General features: G+C 35.8%; 2 protein-coding genes and 1 pseudogene across 2 annotated transcripts; 1 reads left to right on the top strand and 2 right to left on the bottom strand.

The window, feature by feature from the left end:
- Positions 1 to 3,702: 3,702 nt before the first annotated feature.
- LOC143536713 (protein C2-DOMAIN ABA-RELATED 4 pseudogene) lies at positions 3,703 to 5,501 on the bottom strand (annotated as a pseudogene).
- Positions 5,502 to 11,986: 6,485 nt separating this feature from the next.
- On the bottom strand, positions 11,987 to 13,930 carry LOC143536723 (calmodulin). The gene is made up of 4 exons (XM_077030650.1): positions 13,778 to 13,930; positions 12,489 to 12,646; positions 12,334 to 12,414; positions 11,987 to 12,228 (listed from the first exon to the last, which is right to left on the bottom strand). Exons 1-4 carry the CDS (start codon positions 13,851 to 13,853, stop codon positions 12,094 to 12,096), a joined length of 450 nt encoding a protein of 149 aa, XP_076886765.1. The 5' UTR covers positions 13,854 to 13,930; the 3' UTR covers positions 11,987 to 12,093.
- Positions 13,931 to 15,081: 1,151 nt separating this feature from the next.
- LOC143536720 (uncharacterized) lies at positions 15,082 to 20,698 on the top strand. Its single transcript, XM_077030649.1, has 4 exons — positions 15,082 to 15,712; positions 16,537 to 16,752; positions 17,593 to 17,973; positions 20,098 to 20,698. Exons 1-4 carry the CDS (start codon positions 15,182 to 15,184, stop codon positions 20,569 to 20,571), a joined length of 1,602 nt encoding a protein of 533 aa, XP_076886764.1. The 5' UTR covers positions 15,082 to 15,181; the 3' UTR covers positions 20,572 to 20,698.
- Positions 20,699 to 26,378: the final 5,680 nt, after the last annotated feature.

Genomic DNA, 26,378 nt, shown 5'->3' with positions numbered 1-26,378 from the left:
GAAAGAGTGCTCCCACTACTATTAGAAGATGCTTTAATACAAGGGGTTGGCTTAGCATGCTTTTCCTCCAATTTAAATACCGCTTCATCCGACCCCACTCGACAATCTGTAAATACTTGGCCATTAAAAGCAGGCGGAACTGGGATAGAAGACTCCGAGTCCTCAATAGTTTGGTTATCCAGATGGTGGTCAGTAGAATGAGTTAAATTGTCTACCCCATTAACTTCGTTTGAATGCTCCGCCTCCGAAAACTGCTCTTCATCTGAAGCAACCGATTCAGCCAAAACCTCTTCTATAAAATCACCATTATCATCTACACTATCCTTATCACTCGGCCGATTGAAAGACGGTGACCAAGGGGCAACCTCTTTAATCACCACAGAATAAGATGCTCCTTTAATGGAAACGTTATCCACTACTGAGGTCGCCGATAAATGCACACAAATTCTACTGATGGCCATAGGTTCTTCGTCATCTTCATAAAAGAACAAAAAACTCCCCCCAATTCTGAACAACTTTAGAGAGAGCCCCATTAGTCCAAGCACAAAATGGAAGTCCAGACACTTCCATCCAACAAATCCTATCTATTGGAACAAAGTTAGCTACTGGAGCTTGTATAGTCTTGAACAGGGACATTAGCAACTCACAGCTCTTAAAGTTAAAAATAGACTCCAAAGATGGGAACTTCAGTAAGATCCAAAGTCCACCCACATATTTAATCTTAATGTCATAAAATCCTTCTTTATCACACAAAACTAGGATATTATTAATAATATTAATATCTTTAACCAAACACAAAAGGAACAACCATCATCTATATCTGCCAAGAGCAGGTTATCTGGAAGATCAATACACGGAATCGCCCTCGCAATCGGAACCTTGAGCATATCGGCAAAAAAGATTTTTTACCCACCTGAGAAACTGTCTGCGACGGAACAGGAATAGATACCTGTTGCACAATGTTAACCCTAGGCGACTGAGAGTTTGTTGAAACCGTTCCTCTTTCGAATCGTGCTACATCAGCAGAGATATGATACGATCCCATCCAAATAGGTTTTGAATCAACCGATTAACCTTGAGAAATCTCACAAAACCAAAAGAACGCATTTGCAATGAAAACATCTACCACTGTACCCCATGCCTGACACTCCCTCCTGAAGACGATGGCGTGAAATTCGAGAGGAAGATCGACCATGACATCTATGAGAAGGTATTTACAGCATGGGATGCTGCAAATTTGGAACAACTGAAAAGGAGTTAATCAAAATGAGAAGCGGCGGCCCAAGGTTTTCGGAGTACTCAATCAAACTAAAAAGTTGGGGGCCCTTTCTCAAAAACTTTTTGATATAAACCCTCGTGTTTCCCCAAGCTTAATACCGACAACATTATTATTAGTAATAATTTTAGCTACTCAACAAACTTCTAATTTGTAATGTTCAAGTTTTTTACTAAAAAGCAAAGAGAATATTAACAATGCTCTAATCACTAACTAGCAAATAACAAGCAATTCACATAATTGAATTGAAATTAGATTTAGACACACTAATCTTTAAAGTTTGACATAATTAATTTAAGGGCTGTAAAATAGTGTAATTCGCAATTTGGCAACTGGACGTTTGATCCACACAACACAATAACTATAATTTAATTTGAAGGCAATTGGAAATACATATTTTATAATGACAGTTTTCAATTCCAATATTAATATTAATTGCAATTTAATTTGATGGATGATTAATTGCATTTTCCATTAAATACACTTTCCATTTCAGCAAAGGCGATTCATATTTCTTGACTTCTTGGCACCATTCTAGTTAAAACTTCAATCTCAGAAAAAAAAAACAATTAATTTTTTAAAAAAATAGCTTAAAAAATGGGGCTTTTTGAAGGCCTCAAGCCCTAGCTTGGCCCACTAAAGCTATTGGGCCGGCCTTGTGAAAGAGTCCAGATCTTTTGGAAAAATATTTATTTAGAGATTGGAAAGTTTTCAATAGGGTTCCAAGAGAAATGGTTCCACTGAATGTATACGGGATATCATGGACCAAGAAGACATAAGAAGATAAAATATCAAATTATAACATATCTAAGCTAGCATAGCCGTAGGCCTAACATTATACTTTATGGCTAAGGTGCATGTGCTAAACATATAAAGTCTTGATCAAACAATCAAACTAATTGTTAGTGGTTGCGGCTGAGGATTATTTAACACAGGTCCCTCAAAACAAATTTCGAATCTCCCCCTTAAGAACTCATATGTCTCCTAATATGCAACAGTTAAAGTAGTGTGTAGATAGCTAACACAAGGTTTATTGATATTCTTGGTGTTTTGTAGAAAAATGAAAAGATGAATAAGAAGAAACATACGGCACTAGATCGATCAAACACCTGTTATTGTAAGAGAAAATTGACTCAAAAACTTGGTACAATAATTCTCTATTGATTACTCTAAGGCCTCTAATGAAGTCCTATATATATAATCTAACTCTAACTTGATGACCAAGACATTAAGATAATAATTATATTATAGTTAAGAAATTAAACCAACTTGTCAACTTATGTCCTTTCTTACTCACCGACTTATTACTACACTCTGGGATTACCAACACTCTCTAATTCTAGGTTTATAAGTGTGTTCAAGTGATTTTTTATATGCTCATAGAGCAAGAGGTGATTTTTTTTTTCATATGTGATTGTTAAGCATTATAAAATGGACATGGCGCGTTGCACTTTCTGCATTTCTACATCAAGACGATCAAAGCATCCACTCTCAGAAGAAAAACAGTTTGGTGGTTTTTAAAACTCATAGCCAAGAGGTTTTGGTGAGAGATCCATGTTCATATTTCTTTTAAAGTTCTATCCTTAAACTTCTCCTTTTTTACGAATGTGATTTTGTGTCATGGAGACATGATCCACATGGAGTTTGGTGAGAACCACTAACTTAAACCCACTATGAGACACACAAGTACAAACATCACACCACTCTTTGTCAAAATCAACTACTTGAGACACAAGGGGGGGACCCCATATGGTTGTGCCAAAACTGTCACAAGAGGGAGGAGAGTGATGTTGTGACTTGTGACCCATGGCTAAAACCGACTCTCTATATAAAATTTGCATTTTATTTTGTAAACAATACAAAATATTATGTTATAAATTTTCAATATATCTTAATAGTTCAATAACATTAATTTATAATGCAAGAAATATATAAAACTTGTCACAAAGATCACATTACTTGCATTAATTATATGTAAAAAAATTACACATTTGAGTTTTATTACTCCCTAAAATATATTATGTAATGATTCATTTCATGTTACATAATCGATTCATGTCACATTAGCAATAATTTATATTTTGACATATATTCTATTTCTCTTGTTTGTTATCATTCACGTGAAATATAAATTTGGACAGACTTTGTTATGCATATATATATGCTATATAAACGTTTGATTTCTGTATTATCAATATTTATCCCCTCAAGCTTGAGGTGTCATTAGTTTTCGTTGCAAATACTCATTTACAACCTCAATAGAAAATATGTTTATGATGGTAAATTATACAAGTCTGTTATGCCTGTAAAATAAACACATATCACTGAAAATCATTTACATCTTAACAATATCAGTATGAAACTAACTTATGTTTAAAGTAGTAAAAAATAAAGAGGTATTTAGTGATACAATATTATCGTATCCCTTACATTGTTGTAGACGGATCATGGATCCAATGTAGTTCAATTTCAACTTCACCGCTTTCGACATTTAGTAATCGAAGAGAGAGTTGTTGAATAACCTCTTTGTCTTTCCATATTATGGAACTTTCTTCAGCTAGACAATTTGTCCTCAAAGGTGCTATTCTCTTTAAAACGGTCCCGTTTGGATGCCTCTCTAAACGAGGCAACTTCAATGCATCCATAAATGATTTTATTTCAAATTCGGCATCACCCATGGGGTCATCCTTCGATAACATATCATGGTCGTACACGGTCTGCAATCAAAACACTATAGTAAGTTATTACTTTTCTAGTGTGATTTAAATATTAATTACAATAAAAAGTTGTGTTTTTGCATAATTTAGTAATGGGTAGTTATAGTGATAGACCAAAACATTAGGCATGGGTAATTAGATGAATATTCGGATATGGGAATGATAAAAAGATCACGAGGGTTCAGATAAAGGTATGTAATTAGGTGATACTCGATCTAATTATCGAAACCATATACTTGTTTATCCGAACTATACGCCAAAAAGTTTCAATTTATTTTTATCTTCCGTTAATCATTGTCTACTAATGCTTCATTCAAGTATTTTCTTTATTTGGAAAAATGTAATTTTCGTTTAACATATGTAATTTTTAGGTTTTGATGTGTGAGTTTACGGTTTAAAAAAAAGCGACCCTTTTAATTTTATTTTATTTCTCACAACATCGATATTGATGTTGACATTAACGTGACACAATCTCAATCTGTCATGTGTTGAGAACTTACAAGTTTGATTGGGATATTAGCATCTTGTACGGATAGTGTCAAGTCTTCATCCCACACCGGGTTGACATCTTTGTTGACAACTCGGGTCTTTTGTTTCTGGAGCAAGTAATAGAAATTTAGGTCAATAGAAATGTACATTATCATATGGCATGAACCTATTTATTTACATGTTGAGCCCATTTTATTAAACAAGTCAACCGCGGTCATGTTTACGACCCATTTTCTGTGGCCCGCCAATCCGATTAAACACGAATATAACCAGATTATTACTCATTAATCCGTCAACTCATTTGTCACGTTTAGATAATGGTTTTACCGATTCGTTTTCGGGTTGCACAATTTTGAGTAATCCAGGTTAGGCTTGGTGCTTTTGACACAAATATTAATATATATTGTGTTCAAGTTGCACATTTCAAATTGGTACCTTAATTAGATCCAACGTATACACACAAACATGCCTTAAACCATTTGTTGTAGTTTACTTTTAGTTTGTTACCAATAATGTAAAGTTTTATTTATTTCATGATTCTGATTTTTGAATAATTGATTTAGTTAGGGCTAAATTGCATCTTCTTTTTTATAAGAAAATGCTAATTATCTTCTATTGCATATTTGCATATAATGATTTAAACATGAAATGATTGTGGAACTAGAAAAGATTACCTGATCACCGATCGCGATGACAACGTAAGGATCACTGTCTGTATAATCACGAACCACAAGACTACGGCCTCTCTTGATTTTAACATTCAAAAGACCGGGCAAATTATCTTCTTCTTCTCCTCCTTTTCTACTACCACGACGACAACCACCGCCACTACCACAACGTGCTTTTGGCGATGCCATTCCTGTCTTCCAAAACAGCTAGCTCTTGTTTTCAGATTAATTTCCTCTTAATGAATGACATTGATTTATTGGTGTGGAGAATTGCATGGCTGGAAATTCTCCATCTCCAATAAAAACAAATTTTGAATGTTTAATAATATTTTGAGATCAATTTAAAATAAACTTTCATAGTTAATATAATGTAAGCTTAGTGTTCGTAACCAATTTAAATAAAGGAACTCACTTTTTGTAATTAAAAATAGAAATTATAGTATTAATTAAGTTTACCAGAAGAAAAAGGAAAGAACACAGCTTAAGGTTCGACCAAATTACCAATATCATATCATATCATAATTTATCCAACATAATGTCATCTACGTTGGTTTTTTAACTTAAAAAAAGCAGTGGTACGTCTGGAATATTTTGCTAATAAATTCCTTGTTTTCAAATGCTCCAACTCATAGAACGTTGGTTTTTGTGGGCTCTTAATTTTAAAAACCTTTTATGGGTGTTGATTTTTGGCCTTATTTATCTATGGGATTTTTTAAGCTTACAAAGAGTGGGCTTTTTAAGAAGAAAACTAATGTCTTTTCTAATATACAATGGTAGAAAGTTTGGGTTTACAATAGTGACTAAGGCTTGATTCCTATTTATAACATTTTGGGAGGGTATGGGTGTGGTTTGATGAAGGAACAGTGGTGGATCCATAAATTTTTTTCAGTGAATATTTTAGATGCTCTAAGTTTATATTTTCAGTTCGGGTCGAATGAGGTTCATTACATAATAAAAATAAAATATAATAACAAAAACAACGTCGTCATTAGCTAATTGTCTAGTTCAATTCAACAGATTTCAACATAATCATTGGCTTAATCGTTTTGGATGCCTATAGCAAAATAAAAAATTTGGGGCCTTTATCCAAACTTCATTAGTTTAAATCTTCCGTTATACGACTTGTTTATAAGACTTTAAATTTCTGACTAAAGCATTCAGTTTAGTTCCATATAGATTAAGAGCATAATTCTAAAAACCTTAAAAGAACAAGTAATGAAGCATCACTAAAGGAAGATTAAGCTAAAGGGTCAGTGTTTCTTACATGAACAATATCCTATCCAAAGTAATCCGTAATTGTGACCTTTGTAGCAATTATCAAGCAATATACTTGTGTTTAATTAAAAGCATGCCAAATGAGTATATATTGTATTCAATTAACTTCCGGTGAGCATAGAGAATAAACACATTCAAGCATGCATAGTATTGCATTTAAAACAAAACCAAAACATTAGAAAATTGAAATCCAAGATTGCAGGGGTCTGTGTCAAGTCATGGCTGTGTGTGTGCCTGAACTTTAAAAATCATGCATAGGAAGGGATTCGAACCCGGGTTGCCATTGTAGGAAGGAGGAAACCTTACCATCAAACCAAGATTGATATATGTGTTCACTCAACAATTTATGTGTTGGTTCACTCTCATAATTTATATAGGCTTTCTATAAAAAATCTGAAACTCAGCAGGTTCCCTTGAACCTGCACGTTACATACTAGGTCCGCCCAGTGGCGGATCCAGGAATTTTTTTCGGGTGGTGCACTACTTACTTATAGACGCTTCAATTTCAAAGAGTCTGACATAAAAAAATTCCGGGTCGGTTTGAGGTTCGGGTCGGTTCGATGGTTCGGGCAAAGTTCATTACACAATAATAATACAATAAATAACAATTAACAAGAACAAGTAATTAGCATTTAACAAATGAATGTGAACATACCTTTAAAGTGGGAAGATTCGAGATTTCGAGCTTTGTAGAAGGCTGAAGGCAGAGCCGCAGAGCTCTCTGGAGTGTGGATGGCCGGAAAAAGAGAGCGCCGGCGGGCAGCAGCGGTGGGCGGTGGTCGGACTGTCGGAGAACAGGTCAGCGGCTGTGTGTGCGCGCGTGACTCTTGAGAGGGCGGCTGTGGATATGTGGTAACTGGTAAAAAGTTAAAACCCTAATATGATATAACATATAAGGTAATAACGCTTAGTTAAAAAAAAAAACCAACAGTTCCAAAAAAACGCAGCAAGTCCGGATCGAACTCGCGACCTCACCTGTACAAAAACAAATCTTTACCAGCCGACCAGCGAGCATACTTGAGGTTAGAGTGGTTCCTTCCTAATTTATAAGATGGTTCCTATAATATTTTCTATATAAAAGCACACTATTATTTCGAAACTCAGGTGGTTCCGGGGAACCACCCCCTTTCTATATAAATCCGCCCATGGGTCCGCCCCTGTGAAGGAAGACCTAGATCTTTGTGATCTCCGGCTTGATCTTGAGGCATCCGGATTTTACCGCTAGTGGGCCTTCGGGCATGTGGGTTTCCTCGGAAAATGTGATAACTTGGAGACGCTTAAGGGCTCCATACGACTGGGTTGGGGTAGCTAGCGGTGGTGTATTGCTATTGGGTCACTCGGTAAGGAGCACCTAGACTAGAGGTGCACAAATCGGGTATTAGAAAAACACGGGTTCGGATATGGAACCGGGTTCGGGTATAATCGGGTATTGGAAAATCGGATATTAGCAATACCCGGGTCGGGTTTGGGTCCGGGTATTGCCTCTAAAAACCATACCCTATGTATCGGGTTCGGGTCAGGTATAGAACCGAGTTTTCAAAAACCGGATATTCGAATACCCTATTTCCGGGTATTGAAAAAACCATATTTTCAGTTTTTTTCGGATTTTTTTTCGGTATAGATTGGAATTTTTTAGGTGTTGCACTTTTTAGTAGTATTTTTCGGGTATTTGAAAAACCCGGTTTCGGGTATGAAACTGGTTCGGGTTTTCGGGTATTACCGGGTACAAATCAGGTCCGGTTCGGGTACGGGTTTTGGTACTAAAATGCATACCCTATCCGTACCCTACGAATAGGGTCGGGTACGGGTTCGGGTTTTAAAAACTCGGGTATAAAAAAATCCGGTTTCATGTTTTTTTCGGGTCCGGTTCCATGTTCGGGTTTTTTTTTCACCTCTAACCTAGACTATTCTCTCTTGTTGGATGTTCAAAAAAAAGTGTCACTCAAAAGAACTTGTACATACATCGCCATATAAACATGAAAAAGTATTTTATTCTCGTAACTCTTACTACACCAAATCTGCCCATGTTAACAAGGATCTACCGTACCATATTGCTTATGACACGAAATGGGAAGGAAAATTGATAACAAGAAGCACGTCATAATGTGCTATGAAACCATGATTATAGGGTGTTAACTAGCCGAGGTTAGCTAGTTTTGACACACGATGTTCTAGCTTGATATTTCTCGTCTCATTTCAAGTTCTTTCTCAATCCAATCTCAAGTATCTTATGGGCGGCTCAACTCGTTTACACGTCTAAGTCCATGATTCCGGATAGGCATGTAAACTATCGGAACGAACACGAACACTCAATCGAACACATATTTTGGGGTTCGTGTTCGTTTATATAAAAATGAAAATGTTCATGTTCGTTTGTTTAAATTTTAACGAACAGTTTACGAACATAAATGAACATAATTGAATAAAAATAACCAAACATATATGAACAAATGCAAATAAACACAAGGAAACATAAATGAACAATTATAACTCTTTAAGATAATATTTAATTATCTTCTAAGAGTATTCACATCTCATTTCATATATTTTTCCTATAATTTAGCTAAAAAATATCATTCCATAAATTTATGTATTATTTTTTAAAATTCTTTCACATTCTATTCCCTATTCATATCCATAAATTAATTTTTTATTATTTTTTTCTCTTTTGTCTTGTTATATAGTAAATGGTGATTGGGAGATATGTGATATATTATATGGTATGGATAAAAAATGAGTCCCTATATTTAGAGATTTACTTTAGTTGCCATATAACTCATCTATATCCATATAATAGAGAATTGATTGGAGAAGTGATTTTGATGGTTTTCTTAAAATTTACCCTAAACTATATGAGTTTATCAACTTTAGAGAATGGGTTGAGAATGCTCTAATATTAACCAAATATAAATAAATTGACATGAATGAACAAAATATGTATTCATGATTGTTCGTTTAACATATTTTTTTGTCATATTCATTTGCTTATTAAATAAACGAACATAGAACTTTTTGCCAAACAATTCATAAATAGTTCGCCGAAGGTTCGATTCATTTAGGGACACACGTTTATTTCCAATTTATTTATTTTGGGTTATAGGTATGATAAGGCGAAAGACATAAATCAGGGCACTTGCTGAACAAAGGTTGGTAGGTTCACAAACACTTTTTAAGGAAAATCAAAGCAACAGAACAGAAGAGCACGATGACGTCCATGCCCCTAATTTCTCTTCCAACATGCGCATCGATAACTTTAGTCTATTCTTCCGTAAACGAGGATTATCTCTGATCTGAACTTGATGTTTCATTCAGTTGCAAGTAAGAAGACCGTCGTCTATCAGGTGTACTGCTACTAATAACAACAACTGTGAAGCCAAATCATTTTTCCTCAATCCTTCTGATGAGCTTATTCTCAAGAAAGCCTTGAAGGTAAATCCTTATTTCCATTTGCTGCTGCTGCTGCTGCTGCTGTTATTACTTTTTAAAATGAATGACCAGACTGTAACTAGAACAACTAAGCTTTTGGATTCAGTGTGGAAATTGGAAAATATAGGCTATATGCACCTTTTTTTATATAGTATCATAATAGAGGACATATCTATAAAATAGACTTGGGGTGACTTTCAACCCGTTTGATGCGCTTTCCCGTTTAACTAAATTCTCCTAACACAATCCAATCCCCTTTTTTTGCAACATATGATGGGTTTAGCCTGCAGTGGCTTTCAGATAACATCTCGAGTTCTTTGTCTCGATGGGTATGAAACTAGAAACCAACAATTTACTCTAATTTTTATCCAAATTTACGTGATCGAAAGTGTGTTACTTTTAGGAACCTTTCCTTTAATCAATTTCGTGCACTAGGCTAAAATTTGGAGCATCGGTCTCATAGTTCATACGCAAATTCCCCATCTAAACAAACACCATTGGAACATGCACAAGGTTTATTTGGCTGATGATTTTTTTTTTTGTTTATAAGAAAATAAAGTACAAAGCACACATCAGTGCATATGTGCAGCTATATGTCTATACGCACACAGATTTAGAGAGAAAGAGCCATTAGATACTATATGTCTATACACACATACATATATGCATGGATAGCGATTTTAAGTAGAGAACTGCGAGAATCATATAACCTCATACCTATTGCTTTACTATCACTAGATCTTTAAACCACCACATGCTAATGCTTATGCGGTTCTCTACTTAGAATTGGTCATGTAATGAAGTTGTTCCTGTATGCATATGCATAGATGCATACAACAAAGAGTATGTTGAAAGAAGAAAACGACAAAATAATCAAACGTGAGTCATGAATGATGATTGAATTAGATGGAATATTATTTAATTATTTAATATTTAGCCTATTGAGATGAGGATGTTGGGTGAATAATAATATGTTTCGAATTTTAATTATATGTTATGTCAAATTCTGCACGGGCCTGCAGGAAACTAGTTCTGAACTTGCTAAGATGTCACTAGTTAAACATAAACATAAACATAAACATAAACAAGCAGCGTAGATAAGATTGTTGTTAATGTTTTGATGTATGACAGGAGCCTGTTGCTTTCATGGGAGGAATATTTGCAGGAGTTTTAAGGTTGGATTTGAATGAAGATCCACTCAAGGAATGGGTTACAAGGACCGTGGAAGCCTCCGGGATTGTAACAGATGATGAGGAACTGGACAAGAATCCACAAGAGGTTCCACAGCAAATAGAGATTGAATGAAATCCACTTTGCTCATGTCTAAAACCAATGCTACTCTGACTTGAATTTGGTTATTTGTTCAACTTACACCTCAAATGAAAATATAATCATATGATATTAAGTTCTTAAAGATTCATTCTTGGTTATAAAGGGTGAGTTTTAAAGTATAAAAATACTGTTAAAGTGGAAATAACTTGGGTAAAATATTCATGAAATAAGTCAATAACTTAGAAGAAATTTAATCTATGGCTATGAAACAACTGTTTAATAATATTAATTGGAATTCTTTATACAAACCATTCAATAATACATACGATTTCGATCAAATATTGTTCAGTTTATGATCATATCATCTCAGGGTTTCATACATAGAATATCATCTAAGGGTTTCATAGACATCAAAAATACATTTTCTAAATCATCCTGTGACAAAACACAACAAAACATAGATTCAACAGCTTTTTAAAAGAATTGCGTTGTTTGAACTTTGAATTCAATACTTTTTATCAAGTTAAATTTATAAGATTATATGATTACATTGAAATTTATTTACAAGATCAAGACTTGGATTTATGGTGGTAATATTAGACTTTATTTAGTTCTTACAAATAATGAATTCTGAGGAAAACTAAAAGTTAATTTTACCCTCGTTTTTTATTAATTTATAGAAGCTACAGTATTCCTTAGACTTGAATATCCCCACAGTTCTCTGTAATGATTCTCATAGAAACTGATCGAGCACGGTCATACAACTAAAACATACACAGTATTAGAAATTGGATGATTTAAGAAGAGAGCAAGTTAGACAATTATATATCCGTCTTCAGCAAAAAAAAGCACAATTCTTCTTAAATTCACGCCTCTTAACAGATTTCAAAAAGTAAGATTAATGGGATAATTTGGTGTGTACCAACTACAAAACAAGTCTAGTTGCAATAGCATATTATGATATAGAAGTCTACTTGGCAAGCATCATCCTCACAAACTCCTCGTAATTCACTTGACCATCACCGTCCATGTCAGCTTCACGTATCATCTCATCCACTTCTTCATCAGTTAACTTCTCCCCAAGGTTTGTCATCACATGACGAAGCTACACCAAATTAAATCAACATATCATTGCAATGTTAATAAAACATCCTTTAAATCATTTTATTCAATAAATTATACTGTTAAAAAATATGTATAATATACATACTTCAGCAGCAGAAATGAATCCATTTTGATCCTTATCAAACACCTTGAATGCTTCTTTGAGTTCCTCCTCAGAATCGGTATCCTGCATAAAAACCATGCACATATTATTTCGTGACTAAAAATATATTTTAAACTTTCCAAGTTATATTTGTTTACCTTCATTTTCCTGGCCATTAGATTAAGAAACTCAGGAAAATCAATGGTCCCGTTCTGATCAGCGTCAACCTCACTAATCATATCTTGCAGTTCAGCTTCAGTAGGATTCTGACCCAGTGATCTCATAACCGTCCCCAACTCTTTAGTAGTGATGCAACCTAAGAAATCAAATACTTATTTATGAGATATAAACATAAACAAACCAATAACTTCATCATACATTCATACCACAAAGAGTAAATTACAAATTTCATTCTTTATGTATGACCTGTCATTGCATGTTGAGTCCTTAATACTTACAAACACTACACTAAACATCCATAATGTAATCAGTTTGTTACAAATTACATCCTTTACACTAACGATCATTATTTTTTTCTTGATAAACGCAGGCATGTGAGCTGCACATGACATGAGAGTATTAACGAAATTAACTCTCCTCTTTCAATTTATTTCAGAGCCATTATCAAGCCTAAGGTTTTAATAAGCAACAGTTGGAAAAACGCACAATGGCTACAACTGAAATTAAAAGAGTAGACATAATTACAGTAATACCCTCATTAGCAATTCACATGTCCGTATTAATCAAGTAAAACTAACTATCGAGTATGTAAATGACGTAATTTGTGACTTTCACATTGATCACATTAGAGACATCTAGCGTTGTATGTAAACATCAAGGACCCCAATGCAAATTAATTGAGGCATATACCTAAAAGATAAAACTTGTAATTTACTTTATAATGAAAGAAAAAACAGTCAAACACCATTTTTCTTCACTTTTATGCTTTTATATTTGAATCTATTAAAAAAATTGCAGATATCTAATTTTAGGTTCATATTCTGAATCACAATGACAAATCCGGTGTACGTAACTCTAACAAGCCATAGTAGTTGTGTTCTTAAACTTGATAACCAATATAAACGATTAAAATCATGTTCAACAAAAATAAAACAGCTAACAATATTTAAATGTAAACAAAATTTGAAAAAAAAAGTAAAAAAAATAATAATATTTATAAATTCGTGATATTATTAATTTCTGTGTTTATAAAATCAGTCAATGCAGTCAACGATCATAGATCTCCAAACTAATTTCACTACAAAGACCAAAATGAAACCCTAACGGCCTAACAACCAGCCAATTTCTTCAATGTTTATGTGCATTACCTCCTAACTATCGTAATAGATCGAGTAAAAACAGACACAAGCATGTGCATATAGTCAAGTGAAAACAGATCTACATGAACAATCGTAGCAAATAGCAAAATAATATATAGGATATATACCATCTCCGTCTTTGTCGAAGAGGCTGAAAGCTTCCTTGAACTCAGCAATCTGCTCCTCAGTTAGCTGTTCAGCCATTGTTGTTGCAATTGAAGGTTATGAGAAATATATAGAGAAAGAAGTGGTAGGGTTTTGGGGTTAAACAAACAAACGCGTATGGCGTATTGTGTAAGAAATTTAATTGCAAGTGAGAGAATAGTAAACGCGGACCGTCAATGGTCAAAGGTCTGGTCCAATTCGGGTGTTTCTTTAGACATGTGGTGTAAATTTACTTATTGGAAATTTCGAACCATGGTTACTTTCATAAAAAGTAGAGGCGTGTGTACGGTTTAGTTAGGGTTTGGTTTTAAGTTAAAACCAAATCAAAGATTAAAACATTGGTTTTTATAATTCTCATAAAAAGTTTGGTTTTTGTTTATTAGTTTTGTTATTTGAGCTAGAAGTTTTTAGAGTTGAAAAAAACTGAAACGAAATATTTTTTTTGGTCTAAGTTATTTTGATAATTAACAACTAATTGATTATTTTAAATTTTAGTAAAAATATTTGAGTTATATATTTATTAGTTTCTTATAAACTACTTAAAATAAAATAATATTTGAGCTACTTTGCTATCTCTTTTAGCCTTTCTTTCTAATTATGACTGCTCATAAGCTTACATAATGGTCAAAATTCCGCCTCACCATTATAGAGTTAAGTTGGCTATGAGATTAGGTGACGAGAGAGAACATACCCCATCTACTAAGTGATTAATTCCATCAGAATCTTTACTATAAACAACACAAAGACAATAGGGTGAAACTAATGAGATATGTTATGTGCGACTAATATAAAGCACGTCAGGTTCCACATATGGATGAGATCATGAACCACTTAATCCGCTAAAAAACACAACACTATTAACCTCATCACATAAAAAGAACACATACGATCGGGTAGAGGTGAGCAAATAAACCGGTTAACCGAACTGACCCAAAATTCGAACCGGTTTGGAAACGATTGAAACTGTAGGTTCGGAATCAGTTTGTAATTTTTTCCATCAAAACCGGTTAACCGAACCGAAACCACCCAAAACCAAGAAAAAGCCGGCCAAAACTCGAACCAAAACCGATCGTAACCTAGTCAAAAAACTAGTTTCAACCCGAACCGAAACATGCCATAAACTGGTTTTAACTTTTGTTAATTAAACCGAACCAGTTTTGAATTTTAAACCGATTTATGAACCTCTACGATCAGCCTCCAACACGAGAATACCTCTCGGTTTTAGAAATGTTATACCTCATTCATCTATGTGGTTTTGTCACAAATAATATTATTCCTTCCCGCCCATTCCCAAACCCCCCAAATTACTCTTACTCCACTTTACTACTTGTTTCTTCCGCCGCAAAGCGGCAGTGACACCACCAGTAATGATCGGAAGACTATTCAACCACCACCATGCCACCACCGTCACCATCATCACCGACCGATTCCTAGGGTTTCTAATCTGGCAATCACTCCAGTCAACACTGCTCTACCTCTTCTCCAAAACCCTAATCTCACCATTCCTCCAATCAACCACCACAATCACTTACATCCTCTCAACCTTCATATTATTCAACCTATCTCTTATCCTCTTCTCCACTAGCCTCTTCATAATATCATCTCCTCAGCTCGTCCGCGGCGTCTCGCCGGTTGAGTTATTGTTTGGTGTGCTGAGACTTGTGTTTGTGTACGGCGGGCAGCCGTTGCCGGTTGATTTCAGACGGAGAGTTAGGGTTACGTTAGGGTTGTCAGTGTTTGTAGGTTGTTGTTGTGTGGCTGCTTATTTGGCGGTTGTTTGCTTCTCTGATTGTGAGGTTTTTGGAGTGTTGGGGTTTAGGAGTTTGGTTGTTGGATTGGTTTACGGATCGCATTACGTGTTTACGAGGCGATGGATTTTGGATTTCCCCATTGTTCAGGTCATTTTTTTGTGTTTAATTTGCTTAAGCATTAATTTGTTAAATAAATGAACAATGAGCATCAGCGAAACCTTTAATTTATTACATTTGATTTACTAATGCTGATTGTTCAATATCCAAATATCATGGTCATTTGCCAGTTTGATATCATCGTCTTGGTTATAAACGGCGCATTAAGCCGATTGCGTCATGCGCGTGCATCACGTATGTGAGGCATTTAGTATTAAAAAAAAGTACAAAAAAGATGCTTATGGATAATATTTTTTAAGTTGTTAACTCTTAGTTACTAAAATATAAGGCGTTCTCATAATATATGGTGAGATTTGTTCGATCAATGATTTAATTTGTTCATATACTCAAACCCATTGCTCAATTGATGGTCAGATTTGTTCAATAAGATTTGAAAAACTCACTGTGATTGATACTTGTGTTAGGCATTTAGTACTAAAAATACAAAAAGAGTATTTTTGGATAGTATTTTAAGTTTTTGATTTTAAAAATTAAAGTTTAAGGCATTCTCATCATATACGGTGAGATTTGTTCAGTCAATGATCTAATCTGTTCATATACTTAAACTAATTGCAAAATAGATGGTCGGATTTGTTCAATTGGATTTGAAAAACTCATTGTGATCAATGGTTTAGTTTGTTCAAATATTGGTTACTGCGTAAGGCGCGCTGCATCAGACGGATGGTCGCATCATGTGATGCGTGCATTTCAAAATCTAGGATCATCATTGCTTGTCTAATCAACCAACTGGATTGTTGTCAAAATATGCATGCAGATGGTTTTTCTTTACTGATATTTTGTCTAAATATTGACAGAGGCCTCTCTTCTTCAGCTACAAAATGGGTGTTCGGAAGGCAGTTGTAAAAGCAGTTAGGCTTGCAACTACTGGGTATTTGGTCTCGTTAGTGGTGCCTCTTTTTATTAGTGACCGCAAGGTGGCAATGAGAGATCTTATTCTTGACCAGATTGTTTTCTACTTTGCATCATGCATGGTGTTTCTCTGTTGGGAACTAAATCGCCATTTGCTTCAGGTTTAATATTCTAAACACATATTTTTTTATGTACTTGCTGTGGCAATTTTGCCCCATTTTCATATTTGTTATCTAACAGCTCAAGTTGGGTAAAAAGATAGCTTAAAATGAAATGGGTAAAATGGGTTAGACAGGTTGAAAGTTTCCCAAAATATATCTGTAACAGTAAAATCTCATAATCCAATTTATTAAAAAGTTATAGAATAATTATGAAGTAATGCAGCTTTAGTAATCATATTTGTCACACTAATTACATATAAATTTAAAAAAAAAAGATTTTGGACTAACACTATTTCGGGCCAGCCCAACCAACGATACCTGACCCGACCTATTTCATTTGTTGACATGTTACTTATAGGCTTGTAAACGAACTGAACGTTTAGTCATTAGTGAACTGTTTGGTTGGAAGTTTGTTTATATTTGTTTATCTAGTAAAGGGTTATTGGTTTTTAACACTTCCAACCTTCAGTCATTGTCTGATAACACTCCCAACTAACGATTTGTCTTCCATCACTCCCAAGTCCCAACTTGTAACTTGTTTTATTCTGTCATTCCCGAACATAACGGACCTTGACCCCGTTAGTATTCTTGCTGACGTTGACCATTGTTTACACGCGTGACATTGCGAACTTAGCGGTCTTTAACCCTGCTAGTTTCTCCTATCACTTTGTGTTTGTTTGTTAGGTTGTTAAAGTTTAACAAACGAACACGTTCTGCTCTGTTTGTGTTGTTTCGGTTCTTTACAGATCTAGTTACTCAACTTTTCTGACCTGTCTCTTATGTTTTATCCTTGATCTTTGTTCCAAGAGATGTACTAAATTGGCAAAACTTGGTGTATAGGTGTTTCTTACAAAGAGGTATTTGTTTGCACCTCTAAAGGGATCAGCTGCAGCAGCAACGAATCCAAGTGATCATCTTCTTGCACCTCTTGAGGAGACAAGTGGAAGGTCACTTGTGCATCATCTTGCTTATATTGATCTGTGCATGGTTAGTGAGAGTAATGTTGACACCTGGCGCCGAGCTGCATTTTTTGAAGAAACTGGCGAGACTTACAAAAAAGTGATAGCTGTATGCTTGAAGCCTTTGGAACAGCTCACTTTGGATTTGAGTGAAGGACTCGGGAGCTCCGTTGACAAGTCAGCATCTCCGTTGTCTAATCAGTTGCGTTCGCCAACTGAGTCTTCAGTTTCAAGACTCTATGAACCGTTTCATGACTTTCAGGTTAACAATTTTACTCTTTATGCAGTCCTTTATTTTCACTCTTAATTAGTTTTTGCAAACATCTAGGTTGTCAAATACAAGCACAATTTTTATATTTTCCAGTTTTGCGTATTAATTTACACTCTTAAGAGTTTAGCTTTTTTTATTTGACTTGTATGAAACGAACTCGAATCAATCTTTCTATAAGAATTTCAGTTGAAATGTCAGTCTTTAATTGTTTTATGACTTAGTTTTAAGATCCATATATTAGTTGAGGTTCTTGTAGTCAGAATGCTCACTTGCATGTTCCTTTTTCTTGTTTCAAAAGTTTTATCTTTTTTATCCTTTTTAGATATACTATAAGATGTTATTTATGTAACATTTTGCTCACTATTTGGGAAAATGAGATCTAGAAACTCAAAGCTAAGGAGCACATTAGTTTTTTTTTTTTTTTTTTTTTTTTTTTGGGGGGGGGGAGGGGGGCCTATCAACATATATATCGTACAAGTTAAAAGATTACATATTTTGAAATTTTAAATTCATGCTCTATACTACATGTGCATATTGTAAATCTTCTCTTTTAGAGTATTCTTTTCTATCTACTCGTACACTTAAATCTTTTTTATTATAAGTTGGGAATAAAGACTTCATGATGCTCAATTGGTGTGTTAATGAATGATTAAATTAATGAATTTGAGTATGTGCACTTAGGCGCTTGAGTGAGGCGAGGCTTATATAAGTTGGGTTCTTCAAACTAGGGGTGTTCAAAACCGGATATCCGGAGCTTCGGATAGTGGATTTTGCTATCTGAATGCGTATTCGAAATTTCGGATATCCAAAATTATATGGATTCGGATTATCCTTTTGGATATCCAAATAAAAAAAAAACTAAATTAAAAAAAAATCATATTTGCTTAAAGTAAAGCCTACATTTCAAACAACTAAATCCTGTCCAGATTTAATCTTAAATAAAGAACATTTCAAACGAATTCTAGTTGTTTCAAAACTTGAAAGAATAGAACATTGAATACTGGAAATTAGATATTCAAGTTTAATGGCTGGTTAAAATCAAAGATTTGAAATTAGAACATAGAAGACATGATTAAGTTTCAGATTTCATTCAAAACTCGGAGATTCGCTTTGGGTTTCAGAGTTCAGTCGAGAGGAGTTCGCGTATTGGGGAACGTGGAGAAGGGCAGCCGGCCTAGCGGCGTGTTGGTGGCCGGAATTAGCAAGCCGGCGAGACAGAGATGATAAGCAGCGGCGCGTGTCGATGAGCACCAACGAGATTAGGGCTTTGGTTCAGTCAAGCATTAGAGTCGCTTTGAGCGCTGAGAATAATATTAGGAATTTAAGATGAACTTTCAGATGCAGAATGACGAGTCTGAGTGTGGGAAATGGGTATTTGGTGATTAGGTTTTCAAAATGATATTTATGTATTTAAATATAATAAATAATTAAAATTAACCAAATTAAAATTTTGGATATCCGATATTTGAAATATGCGAAAATTTCCAAAATTGTGATTCTGATCCGAAAATTCGTACTTTCGAATGATTCAGATTCGGATACGAATTTTTTTTAACATCTACTTCAACCTCTTTTTAGTATGGTTTTATTGACACAGAACAATTACTTACAGACCCTTTTATTTGTGCTGATTTTTTTATTACACAGTGGATAAAGAAGCCTTTAATCGATAATTTAACCCTACAGTTCATTATTCACTTTCTTTTTTTCCTGTTGTGACTCGGTGAGCTTTTTTTTCTCCTCGTGTCTTCATAGAACCAAAACATCAAAAGTTGAGAGCTTTTGATGGAAAGATTAAATGTGTGTTCTTAGTAAATTAATAGTTTTAAGCTAAGGCTAAGAAGAATATTTTTTAATTGCTAATTTGCTATTTATATGACTTTTTTTAGGTGCTGACTATTTTTGAATAAGCTGTATAAGTGTGTACAATGAGTCGAGTAAATTGTTGGATAAGTTCCTGCATAGGCTGTATCTACTTGTACACGTGGAGTTAGGCTTATTTTTAGTTGTCTATAAAGCTTCTTTGGCTGTATCTAGACCCTTTTCTGTATTTTAATATTATTTTTCTAGTTATTAAAAATATAAATTTATGAACTTTCATAACCCGCTTTACAGGTATGTGCTTGGAGTGCCCGTATTGCATCTTCACTGACTATACGGTCCCACAAAGAAGATCGTTTGGGGGTTGCCCAACTCTCTGGCTGCAACACATCCACCATCTCTACCCTTTTGGCTTGCTTATTAGCTGTTGAAACTTCAATGGGAAAAAAGACCAACCTCCAACCATCAAGCACCCAATATCCCACAGCCAATATCAAATGGGCTGCATTAAGTCCAACAGCAGCAGCAGCCGTTGGCATCACATCACACAAGAAAGACGGCCCTCACTATGCAAAGGCATATTCTATGGCTGACATTCTCAGAACTTCACTTTACCAAATCGTGTCAACTTTTCATCATGAAATGGTTATGAGTTCTAAACAAGGATCACTTGATAAGGACTGGATCAGTAATGGCAAGCCATTGTATGGAAGCCGGGAGCTTATCGTACACAAGCTAAGGATGTTTCTTGAGTTTCAAGCTAATTAGTGGCTTCTCTCTTTCCCAGTGGTATTGATGTGTCTGCTTTTTTGTTGTCTTTTTCACCACTATAATGTATAACAAACACTTGATGTTGATGACTTGAAAAAATGAGAGTAATTGAATTGATCATATCGGGTTTTTTTTGCTGAGATTTGTGTTTCTCTTCCTTAAATTCTGATTTGTTTAGTTGCTGCAAATCAGATGAAATATAACCCATGGAATTCCCACATAATGAAAAGTTGGGTTTGGTTTGAAGCGCACAGTGGCGTACTCTTTATCGCAAAATATGTCGGGTAAAAGATCAAAACGGGGTAGGGTCTGGTTAAAACTTAAAATGACCAATAAAGGGGGTTTAGGATCTGGGTAAAATGGTCAAAATGGTTTGGGTTTTTGTCTAAAATGGAGTCGTTGGTCAAATCTCGTCAAACACGTTTAGGGCTATTGTTAAAAAGGGTCAAGTGTAAAAGAGATTATGGTCAATAATTCTTGATTTCATTGATTTACAAAGGCCCTTTAAATAGGCATCATACAACCGAAAAATAGGAAGAGATATTCATGAATATGGAAAATATATATAAGGCAAATATTAAGCAACTAATAGGCTATATCAATTCCTATAATAATGGTGGCATTATTATCAGCTAAGACACCCCCCGCAGTTTGAACGGGCGGCGGACAGACATTCAAACTGGACCTAAAAGACTGAAACAATTGCCGTGAGATTCCTTTTGTGAAAATATCCGCGTATTGTAAGGAAGACGGAACATGAGAAACCCGAATATGGCCTATACGAACCTTTTCTCTGACAAAGTGAATATCAATTTCGATGTGCTTAGTACGCTGGTGCTGTACCGGATTATCTGAAAGGTAAACGGCTGAAACGTTCACAATAAACAATAGACGCCTGTCGTAATGGAGTGTGCAATTCAAGAAGAAGATTACGAATCCAAGTGGCCTCAGCAACTGCGTTTGCAACACCTCTGTATTCGGCCTCGGCACTAGATCTTGAAATGGTTGGTTGTCTCTTAGAGGACCAAGCGATTAAGTTATCACCAAGAAAAACGCAATATCCACTAGTCGAGCGACGGGAATACGGGCAGCCACCCCAGTCGGCATCAAAGTATGCAACTAAAGAAGTAGTAACTGAAGGAGTTATATGGAGGCCGTAATCTATGGTGCCCTGCAAATACCGAATAATACGCTTCAAAAAAGTAAAGTGAGGTTCACGCGGATCATGCATGAATAGGCAAATTTGTTGAACCGCATAAGAAATGTCGTGACGAGTAAAAGTGAGATACTGCAATGCTCCAGCCAAGCTTCGGTAAAGTGTGGGGTCATTAAAGGGAGCACCATTTGTTGCACTCAGCTTGGTTGCCAAATCAACTGGGGTGACACAGGTTTACAGTTCGTCATGGAGGCACGTGCAATGATGTCCTTGGTATATTGGGCTTGAGATAAAAATAGACCATTGTTGCTGCGGGTGGCCGTGATGCCCAGAAAGTGATGTAGATTACCCAAATCAGTCATGGAGAATTCCTTGGAAAGCATATCTATAATCTGTCGCAGTAGAACAGAAGATGAAGCGGTAAGAACAATATCGTCCACATACAGCAACACGTAAGCCATGTCCGTCCCGGAGTGATATATGAATAGAGAATTGTCACATACACTGCTTTTGAATCCCCTTGAAAGAATAAAGTTGGCAAACCTTGTATACCACGCCCTGGGAGCTTGTTTAAGCCTGTATAGAGATTTTTTGAGACGACATACAAACTCCGGATGACATTTGTCCACAATTCCGGGAGGTTGATGCATAAATACAATCTCATTTAAATGCTCATGTAAAAAGGCATTTTTAACATCCAATTGATGTATTGGCCAAGACCGAGAGACTGCTAAGGACAAAACCGTCCGAATAGTAGCCGGCTTAACTACCGGACTAAAAGTGTCTTCACAATCAACTCCAACTGTTTGAGATTTCCCGTTAAAAACCAACCTAGCTTTGTACCGTTCCAACGAACCATCAGACTTAAACTTATGTCGAAATAAACACATGCATCTAATTATCGGTCTATCATTCGGCCTTGGAACCAACTTCCAAGTATCATTCACTTGTAAAGCAGAAAATTCGGTTTGCATTGCATGCAACCAATTAGGATGTCACACCCCGACTTAGGGCCTAGGCGTGTGACAGCAAGTTGGTACATGTTTTGTAAATATATCAGAGTTTATGGATTTGTTTTAGCGGAAGACTTTAGGTTGAATATAATATTAATTTACATTGAAAATTTACTCGGGAATAGAATACCCGAGTATTAGTTTACATAAGATATGTTTTCATAATACAAGGATTTTATATTAAAAACAGAGCCATCTTGTACGCGCTTCTATCTTCATATAGACTCCAATCCTTGCTAATGCTACTTAAGCTTAATTACCTGCAATGGGTTGGAAAAATACGTCAGCTATATGCTGGTGAACACGTATGACTCAATAAAACATTTTGAATGTCGATTATAATACAAACGTAGTTTTCTTGACAATCTCAGCAGAAGCATTTCTACTTCCGGTATATGTACCACTGCCCTACACACACAACGGTATAACCCGAGCCAAACGGCCCTAAACTGGGAACTGGTCATGACCGTTTAAGCTCGCGGCTTCATTGCCTTTGATTGATTGATTGATTGAGCTTTAACAGTTATGACCGTTTAAGCTCGGTCTGAGTTGATATTATTCTCTACTTTGTATTATAATGTTTTAGAGATTTCATTATCTCATGTAGACATTGATTGACTCGTTAAGACAAACACCCGTTCGTCTTATTGAGTATAAACATGTTTTGACTGGTTAAAAAGGTTAACGTATTCACCTGTACCGTCGGTGTTGGAAAACCATGACTGATTGATTGATTGTGAATGATACTTAACCTATACATAAATAGGTTCGTATGAATGTTTTGAATGATGTTAAGCTATGATTGTAAGCTTAACCTTGAAATCGTTTATCTTTGATTGTGAATGAAAACACTTAGTTTTATGTGACGTTTGATATAGCATGCTTTGGCCTAATAGGTTCAACACGTTGGTAAGTTTCTCCAGGTAAGTAAACGGGTCCCTCGGTTGATTGGGATTTATGCGAATTACTTTTCCTTAGGCAAGAAACTTACTACTAGTGATATCCCCCTTCCAGTTACTACATGCCCGTCAAAATATATCTTTCGTTTAACATTACTTCATCATGAAGTAACGTTTATGAAAACATGATTGTGAATGATTTGTAAAATGCGATCAAGGTTAAAGGCCATAGCCTCGATTGATAGTCTAAGTAATAGTTCAAATAACTTAAACATAACTCCTACCTCAGATTTGATGCTTAGATTGATAATAAGATAAGGCAGGATCTTGATCTACTCGCTTATATGATTGCTACTTGATTATAACTTCGTTCCTTGCACGAACTTCGAGAAAAATGGCACGTCGGTTTGTTACGGCAATGGGGTACGCCTTTCGAGGCTAAATGTGTGAATATGAGGGTGTGTTTTGGGATGAATTGGTTCAAACCCGTAGCCTTCTATTTATAGCCAGAAATTGAACCCTATCGCGATACGCGATGGGTTCCTTGTGACCCGTTGCGTATCGCGACACCGCAATTTGACGCCGCCCTCTCTGATCGTGACACGTGGCCTGTCACATTGTGCCACGTGTCGACACGTGTCCACTTACTTAGCCTGGTCATCGCGATATGCAATGACCTTGGTGGCTAAGTCGTAGCGTATCGCTACGCCGCCCTTTTCTGGGTTAATGTGCAAGTCCATCGTGCTACGCGATGGGTTCAATGTTACCCCGTCGCGTATCGCGATGGGAGAAGATTTCTAGAATTTACAATATTGGTCCCTATACTTATAAAAGTTAGTATTTTAGGCTAAAACCTATGGGGTTTGAGACGCGGTGTTACATCCTCCCCACATTTTGAATAATCTCGTCCTCGAGATTTATTGGAATAGATAGGGATAATTTTTCTTCATTTCTGACTCGAGTTCCCACGTATACTCGGGTCCTCGTCTTGAATCCCATTTAACTTTCACAAGTTTGAGTCGCTTGTGTTTGAGGAACTTGATCATACTATCTTCGATTTGAATTGATTGTTCTACAAACTTACGCTTCTCGTTGACTTTAACATCTTCTAATGGCATAGCAAGAGTTTCGTCGGCTAAACACTTGCGAAGATTAGATACGTGAAATACGTCGTGAATACCTTTCATTTCATCGGGTAACTCTAATCGGTAAGCAAGTGGTCTGATTATTTCGAGTATCTTGAATGGTCCAACGAATCGTGGACTTAATTTTCCTTTCTTGCCGAATCTTACTACATCTTTCCAAGGCGATACTTTCAATAGTACTCTATCTCCTTCTTTGAATTCCAAAGGTTTGCGGCGAACATCCGCATAGCTTTTCTGTCTATCCCTTGCCGTTTTCAGTCGTTCACGAATTTGTATCACTTGGTCGGTAGTCCTTTGAACAATCTCGGGTCCTGACAACTGACTATCACCTGTTTCTGACCAACATACAGGTGTTCTACATTTACGCCCATATAATGCTTCAAACGGTGCTGCTTGGATACTCGTATGATAACTGTTGTTGTACGATAATTCCATCAGTGCGAGATGAGTGTCCCAACTTCCTCCTAAGTCGATAACACAGGCACGAAGCATATCTTCCAAGGTTTGAATTGTACGTTCACTTTGGCCATCAGTTTGGGGATGATATGCAGCACTTAAGTTTAGTCGAGTCCTCATAGATTTTTGAAAACTTGACCAAAAATTTGAAGTGAAACGACTATCTCTATCAGAAATGATGGATAGCGGCACACCATGTAAGGATACAATGTTTTCAACATATAAGTGCGCTAACTTATCCATGCTAAATGTTTCTTGAATTGGAATGAAATGGGCAGACTTCGTAAGTCTATCTACAATAACCCAGATTGCATCATTTTGACGTGAAGTTTTCAGTAACTTCATGATGAAATCCATAGTTATCATATCCCACTTCCAAATCGGTATTTCAGGTTGTTGTAACAATCCTAACAGCTTTTGGTGCTCGGATTTCACTTTTGAACACGTCAGGCACTTAGCTACATATAAGGCAATGTCTTTCTTCATCCCGATCCACCAGTAATCGTCTTTTAGATTATGATACATCTTGTCACTTCCCGGATGCATCATATACTTTGACTTGTGTGCTTCCTCTAGAATCTTATCTCTTAAACTTCCGACCATCGGTACCCAAATCCTTGTACCGAGTCTAAGTATTTCATCATTTCCTTTTACTAGTTGATCGGCTGTACCATTTTCTTTTTCGGCTTTAATGTTTCCTTCTTCCAGTGCCAACTTCTGAGCTTCTTTGATTTGACTAGCTAAATCAACTTTAAGTTCCAATCTAAGAGCTCGGACTCTCTTTGGCTTCTCATGTTCTTTTCTACTTAAGGCGTCAGCCACTACGTTAGCTTTCCCTTCATGATATACGATCTTACAGTCGTAATTTTTTAAGCGTTTCCATCCAACGCATTTGTCTCATATTCAACTCTTTCTAATCGAATATATGCTTTAAGCTTTTGTGATCAGTATATACCGTGAATCTTACACCATACAAATAATGTCGCCATAACTTTAACGCGAAGATTATAGAACCTAATTCAAGGTCATGCGTGGTGTAATTATTTTCATGAACTTTCAATTGTCTCGAAGCATAAGCAATCACTTTCTTTCCTTGTATCAAAACACATCCCATTCCTGTGTGCGAAGCATCACA

This window comes from Bidens hawaiensis, unplaced genomic scaffold (genome assembly GCF_021521415.1).
Source record: "Bidens hawaiensis isolate Kalapana, Puna unplaced genomic scaffold, B.hawaiensis_p1.1 tig00010895_1, whole genome shotgun sequence".
NCBI lineage: Eukaryota > Viridiplantae > Streptophyta > Magnoliopsida > Asterales > Asteraceae > Bidens > Bidens hawaiensis.
This window is presented reverse-complemented; position numbering and strand designations above follow the sequence as displayed.

What these genes read in the sequence shown, in the direction of transcription:
- LOC143536723 (XM_077030650.1), bottom strand. Translation starts at nt 13,853, where the DNA reads ATGGCTGAACAGCTAACTGAGGAGCAGATTGCTGAGTTCAAGGAAGCT. An exon ending in TAATGGCCAGGAAAATGAAG is followed by an intron (nt 12,415 to 12,488) that starts GTAAACAAATAT and finishes GTTTTTATGCAG; the next exon opens with GATACCGATTCTGAGGAGGA. An exon ending in GATTCATTTCTGCTGCTGAA is followed by an intron (nt 12,229 to 12,333) that starts GTATGTATATTA and finishes AATTTGGTGTAG; the next exon opens with CTTCGTCATGTGATGACAAA.
- LOC143536720 (XM_077030649.1), top strand. Translation starts at nt 15,182, where the DNA reads ATGATCGGAAGACTATTCAACCACCACCATGCCACCACCGTCACCATC. An exon ending in TGGATTTCCCCATTGTTCAG is followed by an intron (nt 15,713 to 16,536) that starts GTCATTTTTTTG and finishes AAATATTGACAG; the next exon opens with AGGCCTCTCTTCTTCAGCTA. An exon ending in TAAATCGCCATTTGCTTCAG is followed by an intron (nt 16,753 to 17,592) that starts GTTTAATATTCT and finishes CTTGGTGTATAG; the next exon opens with GTGTTTCTTACAAAGAGGTA.